Source organism: Rhinopithecus roxellana, chromosome 16 (genome assembly GCF_007565055.1).
Source record: "Rhinopithecus roxellana isolate Shanxi Qingling chromosome 16, ASM756505v1, whole genome shotgun sequence".
In the NCBI taxonomy this organism is placed as follows: Eukaryota; Metazoa; Chordata; class Mammalia; order Primates; family Cercopithecidae; genus Rhinopithecus; species Rhinopithecus roxellana.
This window is the reverse complement of record NC_044564.1, coordinates 105,218,466-105,233,264: the sequence shown is the minus strand read 5'-3', so window position 1 is coordinate 105,233,264 and position 14,799 is coordinate 105,218,466. Positions and strand designations below refer to the sequence as shown.

General features: G+C 35.6%; 1 protein-coding gene across 6 annotated transcripts in view; it reads left to right on the top strand.

Moving 5' to 3' along the window:
- Positions 1–14,799, top strand: part of SMC2 (structural maintenance of chromosomes 2) — a 47,992-nt gene that overhangs the window by 29,281 nt on the left and 3,912 nt on the right. For all 6 annotated transcript variants that reach the window (XM_030920235.1, XM_030920232.1, XM_030920231.1 and 3 more), the window contains exons 17-23: positions 452–576; positions 2,149–2,342; positions 3,872–4,015; positions 4,494–4,688; positions 6,894–7,094; positions 9,233–9,349; positions 11,688–11,848. In XM_030920235.1, coding sequence (XP_030776095.1) covers positions 452–576; positions 2,149–2,342; positions 3,872–4,015; positions 4,494–4,688; positions 6,894–7,094; positions 9,233–9,349; positions 11,688–11,848 — 1,137 coding nt within the window. The remainder of the gene's footprint in view (positions 1–451; positions 577–2,148; positions 2,343–3,871; positions 4,016–4,493; positions 4,689–6,893; positions 7,095–9,232; positions 9,350–11,687; positions 11,849–14,799) is intronic.

The following is a 14,799-nucleotide window of genomic DNA, read 5'->3' as shown; positions in this document are numbered from 1 at the left end:
TTTTAAAACAACTAAGTTCAAAACGATTTTCTTACACTAAAAGTAGGGAACATTACTATTAACATTTGAAAATGAGGTTAATAGATAATTAAATTTGAAATGTTATGTAATTGTTATAACCATTTTTTGTGGTGAGTAGTTGTTTTTTTTTTCTTTGTAGTTAGCAAGAGGGATTATTTTTAAGGAAACCTAGCTGTTAAATATTTCTAGTGTAAATAGTTATTGTGGATTTTAGTCATTTAGAGTTGTTTACCTTCAATGACTATATCTAAATGAATTAATTGGTGCCTCAGAAACTTGAAAGTCATCAAAATTATTCCTGTAACCAGTAGCATCTTATATGGTTTATAATGTATATGAGTTTATTTTAGGTAAGAATCTGAAGTTTGAATGTATTTCTCAAATACTAGAGAAATTACAGTCATTTCTTACATGTTTCTGTTTTTGTAAGGTATCGCCAACTAAAACAGCAGTGGGAGATGAAAACTGAAGAGGCAGATTTATTACAAACCAAGCTCCAGCAAAGCTCATATCACAAGCAACAGGAAGAATTAGATGCCCTTAAAAAAACCATTGGTAAGATGAAAACAGCCCATGCTTAATCTCTGGTTTTATTTGTATCCATTACCTTACCTTAGGTATCTTCTCTACCTGTGCTATGTTTAAGATACATATGATAAAGTTTATTTAGGGAAAATCCAAGTATGGGATTTCTAGGTCTTAGGGTATGGTTATTTTCATCTTTATTATATATTGTCAAAGGTCTGTTCATTTTTACCGATGTTCATGTCCACCAGTGGCATATGAAAGTCTTCATTTCTCTAAGTTCTTTTTTTTCTCCAGACTTTTAAAATTTTCCAAATCTGTTGGTTGTGAAAAGATCGCATGCATTAGCATTTCCCTAATTGCTGTTGGAATTTGGGATCTTTTTTATATGTTCATTGGACCTTTGGGTTTATACTTCTGTAAATTTTCTATTTATTTCTTTTGCCCATGGGTTGCTCATGATTTTTTTCCCAGTGTTCTCATTAAGAGTCCTAATTTCTTGTAGGTTATGTGCATTGCAAATATCCTTTTACTGTCTTTTTTGGCTGTGTACTGGTCTTTTAATTTTGTGTTCATAATATTTTTGTTATACAAAAGTTTTTATCTCCACTAATATTTTAATGGTATTTTCTGCAATGAAAAGTAGCATAAGAAATTGTGCAGTAACGACTTCCAAGGTTATTTGCACCTGGGTCCCAACACTAACAAACAGTATACTTCAGTTGTTACAGCAACACTTGTTCATTCAGTATTGCTCTTTTATTTATTTTTTATTTTATTTTTTTTTTTTGAGATGGAGTCTCTCTCTGTCCCCAGGCTGGAGTGCAGTGGCGCGATCTCAGCTCACTGCAACCTCCGCCTCCCGGGTTCAGGTGCCTCCCTCAGCCTCCTGAGTTGCAGGGACTATAGGTGTGCAGCACCACACCCAGTTAATTGTTGTATTTTTAGTAGAGACGAGGTTTCACCATGTTGGTCAGGATGGTCTTGATCTCTTGACCTCATGATCCGCCCTCCTTGGCCTCCCAAAGTGCTGGGATTACACAGGCGTGAACTACCACACCTGGCCTTATTTTTTTCTTTCACAAATTTGGGGATGTTTTTCCTTTGCTGTATCCTACTGTCACATTATTTTCAACTTTAATGAGAAGTTCCCTGAATATGTATAAAATAGGCAAAGAATATAAAGTAAGCTTGTTTATGAATTTATACACTTTCCAGCAACTACAGGAAAAATACCATAGTTATACTATTCTGGTTTTAGGAAGCATACAGTTGCGTTAAAAATATAATCCGTGGTTTTTGTTTGTTTGTTTGTTTGTTTTAAATAGGTTGCTTCAATACCTTTGTAAAAGAATGGTTGTAGGTGAAGTTCAATTTCATAGCAGAAGAAATGATTTCATTACAGATTTTTAGATAATTCAAATATGACTTTTAGGTAGGATCTGTGTTTCATTATACCATTTCTAGAATATCATTGGGATAGTTAATTTTCTTAAATTGTAGCCTGTAATTTTCCAAACCATTTTTTCTATTAAAAGTTGAATTTGTAAACTTTTACCTATAACTGTTAATTTAGCAACATTTGCCTACTTTGTGATGCAGAGGAAAGTGAGGAGACTTTGAAAACCACTGAAGAAATCCAAAGAAAAGCAGAAGAAAAATATGAAGTATTGGAAAATAAAATGAAAAATGCAGAAGCTGAGAGAGAGCGAGAACTGAAGGATGCTCAGAAAAAACTGGATTGTGCCAAAACAAAGGCAGATGCATCTAGCAAGAAGATGAAAGAAAAACAACAGGTAATAACTTCTTTTTGAAATTGAACCAACCTTTTAAAGTCAACATAGAGCTGAAGGTGGTAGAGCATCATTGGTTGACCTTAGTCATCACAATTGATCTCAAAATCTAAAAGGGACCAGTGTTCCTTGGAAGCAAATTATGCTTCTTACAAGTCAAAGGAATATACAGGATAAGCATCTCAAATCCGAAATACAGCAGAATTAGAAACTTTTTGAGTGTTGATCTGAGGCTCAAAGGAAATGTTCATTGGAGCAGATTTGATTTGGGATACTCAGTCAGTATAATGCAAATATTCCAAAATCCAAAAAAAAAAAAAAAAATCTGAAGTCTGAAACACTTCTGGTCCTACACATTTTGGATAAGGGATATTTAATCTGTATTTTTCTCTGAAAACACTGCAATCTAGTATTTCATAGTTGTGAGTAGGTGATGCTAATTTTAAGGAAAGGCCAAAGTTGACCATTGGTAAATGCTTCCTTCAAGAGCGGATGGCCTTTCTTCAGGAGTGGACTATTTGATACTGTGGATGTCATATCAGAGATTCAGCAAGTTGACATTTTTATTTGGTAAGCACCTAAATGAATGTGCACTGTGAGAACATGATGAAAGACAAAGCATGTTATATTTACAAGGTGTCATTCAGTTGTAAACTGATGATACTTTATCTTTTAGCTAATATCAAAGCTGGAATTTGAACCTAGGTTTTTAATCACTTTTATGTGATTTCACCTAAATATATTTCCCGCACATTTTTTTTTTAGCCCACTCTAAGATTCTTACCATTAAATAGCTGCGCAAAGTATTTTCTAATGCAGGGGTCCCCAACCTCCAGGCCACAGACCAGTAACAGAGGAGGTGTATGGCAGCCAAATGAGGATTACTGCCTGAGCTCCACCTCCTGTCAGATCAGCAGTGGTATTAGATTTTCCAGCAGTGGTATTAGATTTTCATAGGATTGCAGACCCTTTTGTGAACTGTGCATTCAAGGGATCTAGGTTTCATACTCCTTGTGAGAATCTAATGCCTGATGATCTGAGATGGGGTGGTTTTATCCAGAAACCATACTCTCTCCCTGCCCCCCACCATATGGAAAAATCATCTTCCACAAATCTGGTCCTTGGTGCCAAAAAGGTTGGGGACTGCTCTTCTAATGAAATGAAGGCTACAGTGGGAAAGAATAATATTGAGAAACTTTTTACACATTGAACAGTTTTGTTTTTAAAGTTTACTTCCACTAATTCATCTGTTATGTAGAATATTATATTGTTTTCCCTGTAGGAATAAATGATAAAGGATATAATTTATGCAGAGTTCTTTCAGCCTATACAAATTACACTTTTTTTTAAATACAGGAAAATAAACTTTCTTTTTCTGGGGAAGCAGCTTAACCTGTACTTTTGGTAGCTGAGTGATAACAAAGCTGTGGGTCTTAACTTGCATGAGATTATTTATTTAATTTTCCTGTACATACTTGTTCTTGAGTAGTTAATCACCTATGTGAATACCCGAATACTGTTGTTTTTTATAGGAAGTTGAAGCTATCACTCTGGAACTGGAAGAGCTCAAGAGAGAGCATACATCTTACAAACAACAGCTTGAAGCTGTAAATGAAGCTATCAAATCCTATGAAAGTCAGATTGAAGTAATGGCAGCTGAGGTGGCTAAAAATAAGGTAGGATTTACTTATCAAATTGGAGAAGCTGAAAATGATAATCTTTTTATGAAACATTAGCTTAAGATGTTTGACTTTGGTGTTCTCAGTCTTTTCACTCATTGTCATGAGAGAATGAGGCACAAATAGCTTTTACTCATCCAGAATTGCCAGTTTGGGGATCTCATAGGTCAGTTAGCCTCTAGCAGTCTTCTTCCTCACCCGGTTGATTCCATCTACATTATATCCAGCAGAAACGCTGTCATTTGCAGCATGAGCATTGTACCCCAACCCTTTTTCCAGGGGTAATCCAAGTGTTCTTCTGTGTATCAATTCATTAGTCCTTTTAATGGTGATATAAAATAGAGGGTTAGGTGATCTTCTCTCTGCCTGTAATCACATTGACATCTTGCCCAGGGATCTGTCAGATAACTGTTTAGTAGATTAAAATTATTTACATGTTACCTCACCACATATTTTCTTTTATTTTTTGTTTTAGGAGTCAGTAAATAAAGCTCAAGAAGAGGTGACCAAGCAAAAAGAGGTAATAACAGCCCAAGACACTGTAATTAAAGCTAAATATGCAGAAGTGGCAAAACACAAGGAGCAAAACAATGATTCTCAGCTTAAAATTAAGGAATTAGACCACAACATCAGCAAACATAAACGGGAGGCTGAAGATGGTGCTGCAAAGGTACGTTTGTGTTCATTTTTTATACTTAATCAAATTTTTGTCACTGAGCTCTTGAAAAATTTTAGAAAACTGCTTGATGGAGAAATCTATAAATATAAATGGCAAAATTACAACCTGGCATAAATTTGAGCTTGCAGCTATTAACTGCTTTTCAACAATGCTAATTTTCAACAAATTGCACAAATGTTTTATTTTTAGATTTAATTTTAGATATTTGTTCCCATCTACAAGATGTAGTTACCAAATGTTTAGTGGTCTCCCATGGAAATAACTTTTTACCTCCAAATGTTGATAGAACTAATTACTGTTGTGCTAGTAATAATGATGTATATTCTCTACCTTATTTCAAATTGAATTTAAAGAACTCACAGAACTATATATACAGGTAACCTAAAAAAAGGACTGAATTGGCTTCCACATGTCTTTATGAGTGTCACTGCTGTCAGTATTTGCCACTTTATAAAAATCTGATGTTTTGCCAAGCAGCTATGTTTTTGAGGTTATCCCACAGAAGACACATTCCTTCTTTCATGTGTCACAGCGCCCTTACTTCAGTGCTTTAAAGAGAACACATGCTTTTGTAGAAATTCATTGCTTGGTTGAGAAGCTGCATTCACATGGTTGAGAAGCTGCATTCACATGGTGTTAATAATTACGAGTGTGTAACAATTTGGCACCTTTTTAATGTCCGGGATATTTTTTTTTAAGCATCCTAAAAATACATGAACTTTAACTTCAGAAAGATCAAGAACATACAAAACAATCTTCCCCTCTTCTGAAAGAACTGTGGAACTTGGTTTAAAAAACATTTTTTATGGCTACATTATAATCTCCCACTTTATTACTATTGATTTCCCATTAGCTTAGTGTTAGTGAACTGACTGAAATATTACCAATGGCAATGTTACTGCTAATAGTGTTTTGGTAACTGAAAATGCTAGTACTGGTGATTGCTAGGAGATTTTATTTACCATTGAAAGAGTAAAAGGAGGGACTTGCAAGTGGGTCTGCTAAGAAGTCAATGATTCTTTGAAAAACATAGTTTATCAAAGATTTATACATACCTACTAATAATCAGATCCTGTGCCAGGCACTGACAATATAAGGATGAGCAACACATATACAGAATGAATGATATAGAATGCTTTCAGAGAGTTTACAGGTCAAGAGGAAGATAGACTTGAAATGATAATTCTACTTTGGGGCCTACATTTGAGACCATATCCATGGAATTAATACAAGTCAACAAAATTAACAAGGATTGGATTCTGCCAGTGAGAATGAATCATAATTCTAGTAGAAGAAAGTCTTCTTTAAGCACTATAATTTGAACTGTATAATCAGTTGTATTACATGAAGTATTATCCTGTGCCTTTTTCAGAGGGGTGGGAGCAGGGATAGAGTCCATGTTTAGGGCAGTTTCTTAGAATATAGTTCTGAGAGAAAAATCATTAGGTCTCAGTCAGCATTAGGCTTCCATGATTTTATCAAATCTATGACTTAAGTATTAAAGGAATTTTAACTTATTACAAGTTGTTTTTTGAAGCAGTAGGTAGAATTTGCTAAATTCTAAAGGAGTTCTATCTGACTTCCATTTCATTCTAATGGAGGTGTTTTGCGTACACTTTGTAAAAATTTCTCTGAGTTGGCTCTTTTAATGCCAACGTAATAGGAAGATCTTTTGCTATGCAATGTCTTGTTTTTGTAGTCTGTGCTCCACGTAAAAATATTCATCTTTATTCTTGTCAGTAATGAAACTCATTTTAAAAACGAGTCGCCCAGGCACAGCGGCTCACGCCTGTAATCCCAGCACTTTGGGAGGCCGAGGTGGGTGGATCACCTGAGGTCGGGAGTTCGAGACCAGCCTGACCAAAATGGAGAAACTCCATCTCTACTAAAAATATAAAATTAGCTGGGCATGGTGGCGCATACCTGTAATCTCAGCCACTCGGAATGCTGGGGCAGGAGAATCACTTGAACCTGGGAGGCAGAGGTTGCAAAGTTGTGGTGAGCCAAGGTTGCCCATTGCACTCCAGCCTGGGCAACAAGAGTGAAACTCCATCTCAAACAAACAAAAAAATCAGTCATTGAAGGTTTTTTCATCTTCAGTATTTGATTCAAAAGTATTAAATATTTAAGAAACTGGCTTATACATATTGGTTTGTAAACATTTGTAGATCTCCATCTATTTTTATATGTGGCTAGGTATCCAAAATGTTGAAAGATTATGACTGGATTAATGCAGAGAGACACCTCTTTGGCCAACCCAATAGTGCCTATGATTTCAAAACTAACAACCCTAAAGAAGCTGGTCAGAGACTTCAGAAGTTGCAAGAAATGAAGGAGAAACTAGGAAGAAATGTCAATATGAGAGCTATGAATGTATTGACAGAAGCTGAAGAGCGGGTAAGTCAATTTCCTATGAATATCTGGCCACATTAGAACATGACCAGCATTGATAGCTCTGTATGACCCCTGATGGAGTTATTAGAGTTAACCTTTTGCAGATGTCTTTGATGCTTTTCTTTCTGCTTTCCTTTTTCTCTGTCATTTTTTTCTTATTACTCTTGTGCGTCATTAGTGGTTTTTACATTCTGTTACACCTGGAATGACTTTTCCACTGGCTTTTGTTCTTTGTCAAACATAATTCCTCACATTTCTGTCATTTCTTTCAGTTGCATTGAAAAGCCTTGAATAGGGTATGCTGCTGTCGTTCTCTTGACTCCACTGTATACTGAAACTGTTATATAAGTAATGACTAAAACCATTACATACATAAATGCTGTTTCACTAATCTGTAAATCCTGCAACCTCTTCTCAGTTTTAATGCTCTTAATTACTCGATAGTGTTATCCATCTCCCCTAACCTGACAAAACTTTGAGTCTGGGAAAGGAGTTTACTGTCATTTAGTGATGAACTTGGGAGGACCTATCACTAGAAAAACCCAGTGGGGGAAGCATTCCCTACTCTTAAGATAGCCATAAGAAATGACTATCTTAGTAATTTTATATTAATGCCCCATAACTTCCTTAATTCTGCAAAATTCTGTTTGAATTTGCAAATCATAGAGTAAAATTCATGAGAAATCTGCAACACTGATAATAGCACAATTAAGAAATTTTACCATAACTTTTTTTTTAAACTGTTATTGGCATGAATATATGCACCAAGAGTCTAGATTATGTTAGATACCAAACATGAATCATGCAGGTGTTGTGATCTCTCTATAAAATGCTCCTGCTGGTTTTCATTTCTACATTAAAACTTTGCATATATGTGGCATATTTATAGAAGGAAAACTTTGGTCTGAATTTGATCTGCATAATATGATGAAACTTGTTCACTTTTACTTGTTTACTTCTGTTAGAGGAGACCTGAGTCTAATATTTTTTTCAAAAGAATTTATCAACTCCCATCCTGTTACCAGAGGAGAAGCCTGTATTGTTGATCAGCAGATGGCCTTCTTTTTCTTCTTGTGTTTTATATCCATCTACATAAGCAATTATATGGATTTTCATGAAAAAATAAGATAAAAACATAGGAGGTTTGGGGAACGTGGCTATAAAGAAGAGGGACAGCAAGGAAGACATCAGGACTGGCTAGAGTTTTTAAAGGTGAATGTGAAATGCAGGGCTTTGAGGAGAAATGAGTTAGGAAGAGTTTTAGGAAGTCCCACTGCTGTTGATGGTATGATTATCCCTCTACAGCCTTGCTCAAAGGAATACTACTCTTAAAGTGATGATATTTGAGCTGAAATTTCAGGCAACCGTTAGGTCAGAAGAAAGAATATTCCAGGAAGGGAGAACAGTGCAGGGGCCATAAGACAATAGTGAGCTTATTGTGTTCAAAGGAGCTGTAAAAGACCATATGGCCAGAACCTGGGGAGGAGTTTAATGCCATAAAGTCAAGGGATAAATAAGGTCCAATTCCCCTTATCCTGATACATACAGGCTTAAAATCTGGTTGATGGATGCAGCAAACCACCATGGCACATGTATACCTATGTAACAAACCTGTACATTCTGCACATGTATCCCAGAACTTAAATTTTTTTTTTTAAAAAAAGGTCCAATTTATGTGGGACCTATACATCATGGTGAAGGATCAAAATTTTATTCATGTCACTGCTAAGGCTGACCTTAAGAGGAGAGCTTTCAGGGCTACTTTTATTTAAGTTTATATATAACACTTTTTTTTTTTTTTTTTGCCTTGGCTGCTAAGGAGATAAGGGAATATTAGTGGAGTCAAAATATTTTAAGGACTTGTCTTATAAAGTCTTCTAGCAATTTAATTTTGTTATATACATATGGATGATTTTATTCCTAATTTTGTTAAGAGTATGTATATACACACAAATCATATAGTATATGTATAGCATATGCTTATAAGAGTATATATAATTATTAGTGCATTATATCTTTTTGGTAAATAGGAATGTATGTATTATATATCAAAATAATGAAACCTGTTTATTTCTGACTGAATTCCGGAATATAGAAGAGATTTTATGTTTTCCCAGTTAACCATGTTTTTTATCTCATAGTATAATGACTTGATGAAGAAGAAGAGAATTGTAGAAAATGACAAATCCAAAATTCTTACAACTATAGAAGACCTAGACCAGAAGAAAAACCAAGCCCTAAATATTGCATGGCAAAAGGTATTTTAACCCCAGAATATTATGTTTTGTTTTATATGAGGTAGCAAGGATGAAAAAAATATCAGTGGATTTATACTCTATGAGAAATTTGAAATGGCTGATCTGTGTTTGAATGAGGCACATATTCACACTTTAATTAAAACCTCAGACTTTTAAATGCATTTTTTCTTTTCAGACTTGACTATTACCAGATCCTGGCATTCTTGTCCTTTAAGAATTGGACAGTAAACAAGCCAAGTTTAGTATTCTCTTTTATAGAACGCTTACTGAACAAAATCCCAATTCCATTTTGTTTTATGACAACTTTGGCAGATGTCAGGCTTCTTTGCTGTTACTTCTACTTCCCTGACTTCATGTATCTGTCTGCTATAGGATAATCCCTTAGCCTTTCATGTGGAAGTTTTTCCATTCTTACTGTCGCAGAAGACTCTTACTTCAAAGATTCCAAACATAGAGTTACTGTGCTGTTTGGTAGTTTAGCAAACCTGTGCCTTCTGGGTTTTAATGGGGCACCTTGCCTCTTTTTCTCTTTGTAATTCTGTAGGAATTCTATCTTCAGTAATGCGGCACAGTTATCCCTTTTAGTCACCTTGCTTTTTTCTTTTCTAAGACTTATTTTCAGTGCTCTATTCCCTGTACTATTTTTGTCTTAAAAATGGAAGCAAAAGGCTGACTCTATTATTGTTGTACAGCATGTCGATTTAACACTGGATCTGAGAAGTTTTGTTTTCTTTTTTCCTGGATTTAGTACAAATCAGAATCTATTGTCTAAACATATCCTGCTCTTCCCTAATTTCCAAGGTTCTTGCAAAGCCAGTAGTAACATTTATTCAGTGCTTCTTATATGCCAGTCACTATTCTCAAATTAATTTTCTTATCTAATCTTCACAATAACCTAATGAAGTAGGTACTGTTATCAGCATTATATTCTTCCTTCTGGCCTCAGGCATACTTGATTGACAAAGTGACAAAGCCAGAGTATTCTAGGTTTCTTTTGTTTTTGGTTTGTTTCCTTCATAGCCTTATTGGACTTGCAGAATTCTCTTTTATTTCATCTTTGTATCAGTCTATGAATGTAACTCAATTTCTGTGTAGCATAGGACTGTATTCTTCTGTGTCCATTCTCTTTTGGAGGAAGTTTCACATTAGGTCCCTGGTTATGTTCAGGTGTAGTAGCATTCCTCTCTCTTGGTCCTGAAGCTGCCTCTCCCCTACTTGGTTTAGAACCTGCTTCCATTCTGTAGGATGTTATTCGCAGCTGTGTACCTGCTCTTAAAATGTTTGTTACTTAGTAAATCTGTATTTAGGAGCACTGCTTGTGTCTATGAGATTTTCTTGTTACACTAAGTATTCATTAAAAAGTATATTTACATTTGAATATTGTATATCTGCATTTGAATTTGGAGATTTCTCTAGAGAACTTGGCTGTCAAGTCCTTTTGTATGTGTATGTGTGTGTGTGTGTGTGTGTGTGTGTGTTAGACTTTCAAGTTTGACTGCTGAACTAAGAATATTAGTCATGTCTTTGAAGACAGATGGCCAGATTTCCAAATCATCAATCAAGTGCGTATGAACAAAAATTACACTATTACAAGCTAGGATTTTGGCCCTAAATCTCGTCTCCTTCTGTGACAAGACAGGGGCAGGCCAAACATTAGATCTCTTGGGATCTAATCCTATTTTCTGGTCCTCAACAGCTTATCCTCTTCGGCTAGGAGATGAGCCATATAGAAAATAACCCTTTAACAGATCTGGTCTTTTGATTTCATGCCCCTTTTTCTCCTGGGCCTCACACTGATCTGCTTAGGCCTTTAGACCCATCTTCTTATATTGGTCAACAGGAAAAAGAAAAGTTTTATAAGAGAACAGTTTATTCCAAAAAGAGTTTTGTTTTTGTGTTTGCTTCTAGTTTGTGTTTTTTTCCTCATGTGATACAACTGTGTGTATCTTGAGGATTCCTACAGTGTGTTCTACAAAAGTGTCAAAACTTTGGATAGAGTTAGAGGTGTGCCTTCTAGTTCCCCTGGAAATTAGAGCAGGATTCAGTACTTCATTTTTGTAAAGGGCCAGATAATAAATATTTTTTGCTTGGGAGCCCATCCAGTCTCTGTTGAAACTACCTGATTTTGTTGTATCACTAGCAATGAGAGACACTTTGTAAATGAATGAGCGTATCCAGATTTTTCACATGGGTCATAGTTTGTCAACCCTGAGTTACAGTAGTAGACAAAGTAGACCTGCTGTGTTGCATATACATATATGCATATATACATGTATCAACAATTGATTCTTCTTGGAAAGCATCCTAATGTTTTAACTTTTTTATTTTTTAAATCCAGGTGAACACGGACTTTGGCTCTATTTTTTCTACTCTTTTGCCTGGTGCTAATGCTATGCTTGCACCACCAGAGGGTCAAACTGTTTTGGATGGTCTGGAGTTCAAGGTTGCCTTAGGAAATACCTGGAAAGAAAACCTAACTGAACTCAGTGGTGGTCAGAGGTGAGGAATCACTTTGCTATATTATAATTTTCATTCCTCTTACTTTATTATAATTCATCTCATTACCTTACAATTGTATTTGTGTTTTAATTTGCTTAACTACCTTTGCATATAGAATTTAAGGAGCCTAATATATAAGACTAAACATTTTGGTTAAAACATTTGATTAAAATAGGTGACAAAGTTGACAAAATGTTTTTTAAAAATGTATTTTCAAATATTAGAAAATGAATAGTCCAGGACAAGATGAAACAGAAATACTGAGCCCTGTGTTCACTCTGGCTTTCTCTCTAGTGGCAGTTTTTGGACTTCAGGTGCCCAAACAGAGGTCAGTAGCCTCACTAAGTTAAAAAAGACAGATGAGAATTTTGCACAGCCCTAGAGTGCTACACCTTGGTATTAGGTCTCTACTGTCCCTGAAGTGAAGCCTAATGTAGACACACCCTAAGAAACTGAACAGATTTCTTGAAGGGATCAAACTGTTACTTGTTTATCACAACAAAGGCCAGTGTTCTTTAAAGAAGGTTAAAAAAAAATTGAGATGCTAAACAACATAACCACAATGTCCAGCAGGTAATCAAAATTAAAGAGAAAAAGCAGTGAGTAGAAACAGACTCTGAAATGACAGTTGATGAAAGTAGGGCATGAAAGTAGGAAGCAAGTTAGAGTTACATTAATCATTTCCAAAATTACAAGAAAACATGAACATAATGAGAGAAATAGAAGTTACTAAAAAGAATTAAGTGTACCTTCAAGAGATTAAAAAAAAAGTTTACTACATGAGGTGAACAGCAGATAAGATACTGTAAAAGAAAGATGAGTAAATTTGAAGACATAGCAATAGAACAGAATCTATTCAAGCTACATTGAGAAATAAAGAACTGGAGGGGGAAAAAAAAAAACTAGCTTCAGTGTCCTCAGGGAAGCTGTCTAGAGTTCCAAAAGGAGAGGAATAGGGAGGATGGAAAAATACTTGAAGAAATTATGGCCCCATATTTTCCAGATTTGATGAATTCTGTAAACCCACAGACTTAAGTTCTATCAAGCTCAGGCAGGATAAACAGAAACACATACAAAATAACAAAGCAAAAGATACATAAAACTGCTGAAAACCAGTAATTAGGAGAAAAATCCTAAAATCAGCTAGAGGAGGCCGGGCACGGTGGCTCAAGCCTGTAATCCCAGCACTTTGGGAGGCCGAGACAGGCGGATCACGAGGTCAGGAGATCGAGACCATCCTGGCTAATACGGTGAAACCCCTTTTCTACTAAAAAATAACAAAAAACTAGCCAGGCGACGAGGCGGGCGCCTGTAGTCCCAGCTACTCAGGAGGCTGAGACAGGAGAATGGCGTGAACCCAGGAGGTGGAGCTTGCAGTGAGCTGAGATCTGGCCACTGCACTCCAGCCTGGGCGGCAGAGCAAGACTCCGTCTGAAAAAAAAAAAAAAATCAGCTAGAGGAAAAGAGATATACTATATGCTAGTGAACAAAAATAAAAATGTCTTTAGACTTCTTGTTAAATGCTACATATGTAAGCCAGAAGTCTGGAACATCCATAAAGTGCTGAAAGTAAAACATATCAACTAGAATTGTTTCTTTAACAGAAATATTCTTCAAAGTGAAGGCAATATGAATACTTTTCAGACAAAAACATCTGAACCATACTACAGGTTAAAGGAAGTTCTCAGGCAAAAGGAAAATGATACCAGATGGAACCTTGGATCTACATAAAGGAAGGAAGAGTGTTGGAAAATAACATGGATTTGGAGTTCAGGAAAGTTTCTTCCAACCTTACACAGTGATTCAGAAAGTCAGCATAGTGATAGAAATCTAAAAGGTCATATGTCCTCACGTCTTACCTGCAGGATAGCCAATTAATTAAAACCTCCTAAAAGAAGGTTGTGAATGAATATTCACATAATTGAAATTAGTGATTAATTTAGTAATTGTTTTTTTCTCCGGCATGGTATATAATCCATAGGCTTTGAATTGTTCTTCTGTGTCCTGTAATACCATCATGTAACCCTTTTTTTATGTATGTAGAAAATATAGACACCTGTTAATGTTCCTTATGACCCCTTATATCATTTTTATGAGTAGAAATATATTTTATATTTTTATAAAATTTGTAAATAAGAATAAAAAATACAGCACCTGCTGCCTGTTCATAAAAATTGAATTCCACAGTTTAGTTCCCAGTATCTTTAGCTATATTTGCCGAAGCCCTAGAAAATGTTTTGAGGAAAATAGAAAATGTATGCTTCTCTTCTTACTGGGACCTATAAATTATTTCCATAATTAAGGTGCTATAAAGTTATTTTTAGATATACCACTATCCAGCATGGCAGTTAAAAAAAAAAATTCTGCTATGCTGAAGGGTTAAAGATTAAGTTTAAAACTCAGTACTTGAGGCACTCATCACAGAGAAAGACAAACTTAATTTTAGGTTGGCTGAATGACTTTAGCTCCCTTTTATAGAGGTGATTAACAGTCTCACTGTGATTTCATTTTGATGATACTGTTTTATTTATTTATTTATTTATTTGCTAGGAATTTTTCTCTGCTTGTGCACACATTTTTTCCCTACTTATATATTTCTTAATAAATAGCCCTATTAGAATGCGCAAGCCTTGGACCAGGCACAGTGGCTCATGCCTATAATCCCAGCACTTTGGGAGGCCAAGGCGTGTGGATCACTTGAGGTCAGGAGTTCGAGACCAGCCTGGCCAGCATGGCGAAATCCTGTCTCTATTAAATAAACTGCAAAAATCATCTGGGTGTGGTGGCATGCACCTGTAATCTCAGCTACTAGGGACATTGTGGCAGTAGAATTGCTGGAACCTGGGAGGCAGAGTTTGCAGTGCCACTACACTTCATCCTGGGTGACAGAGCAAGACTCTCAAAAAATAAAAAAGAATGCAGCAAGCATTGAGTTGGCTATTCTAGTACTG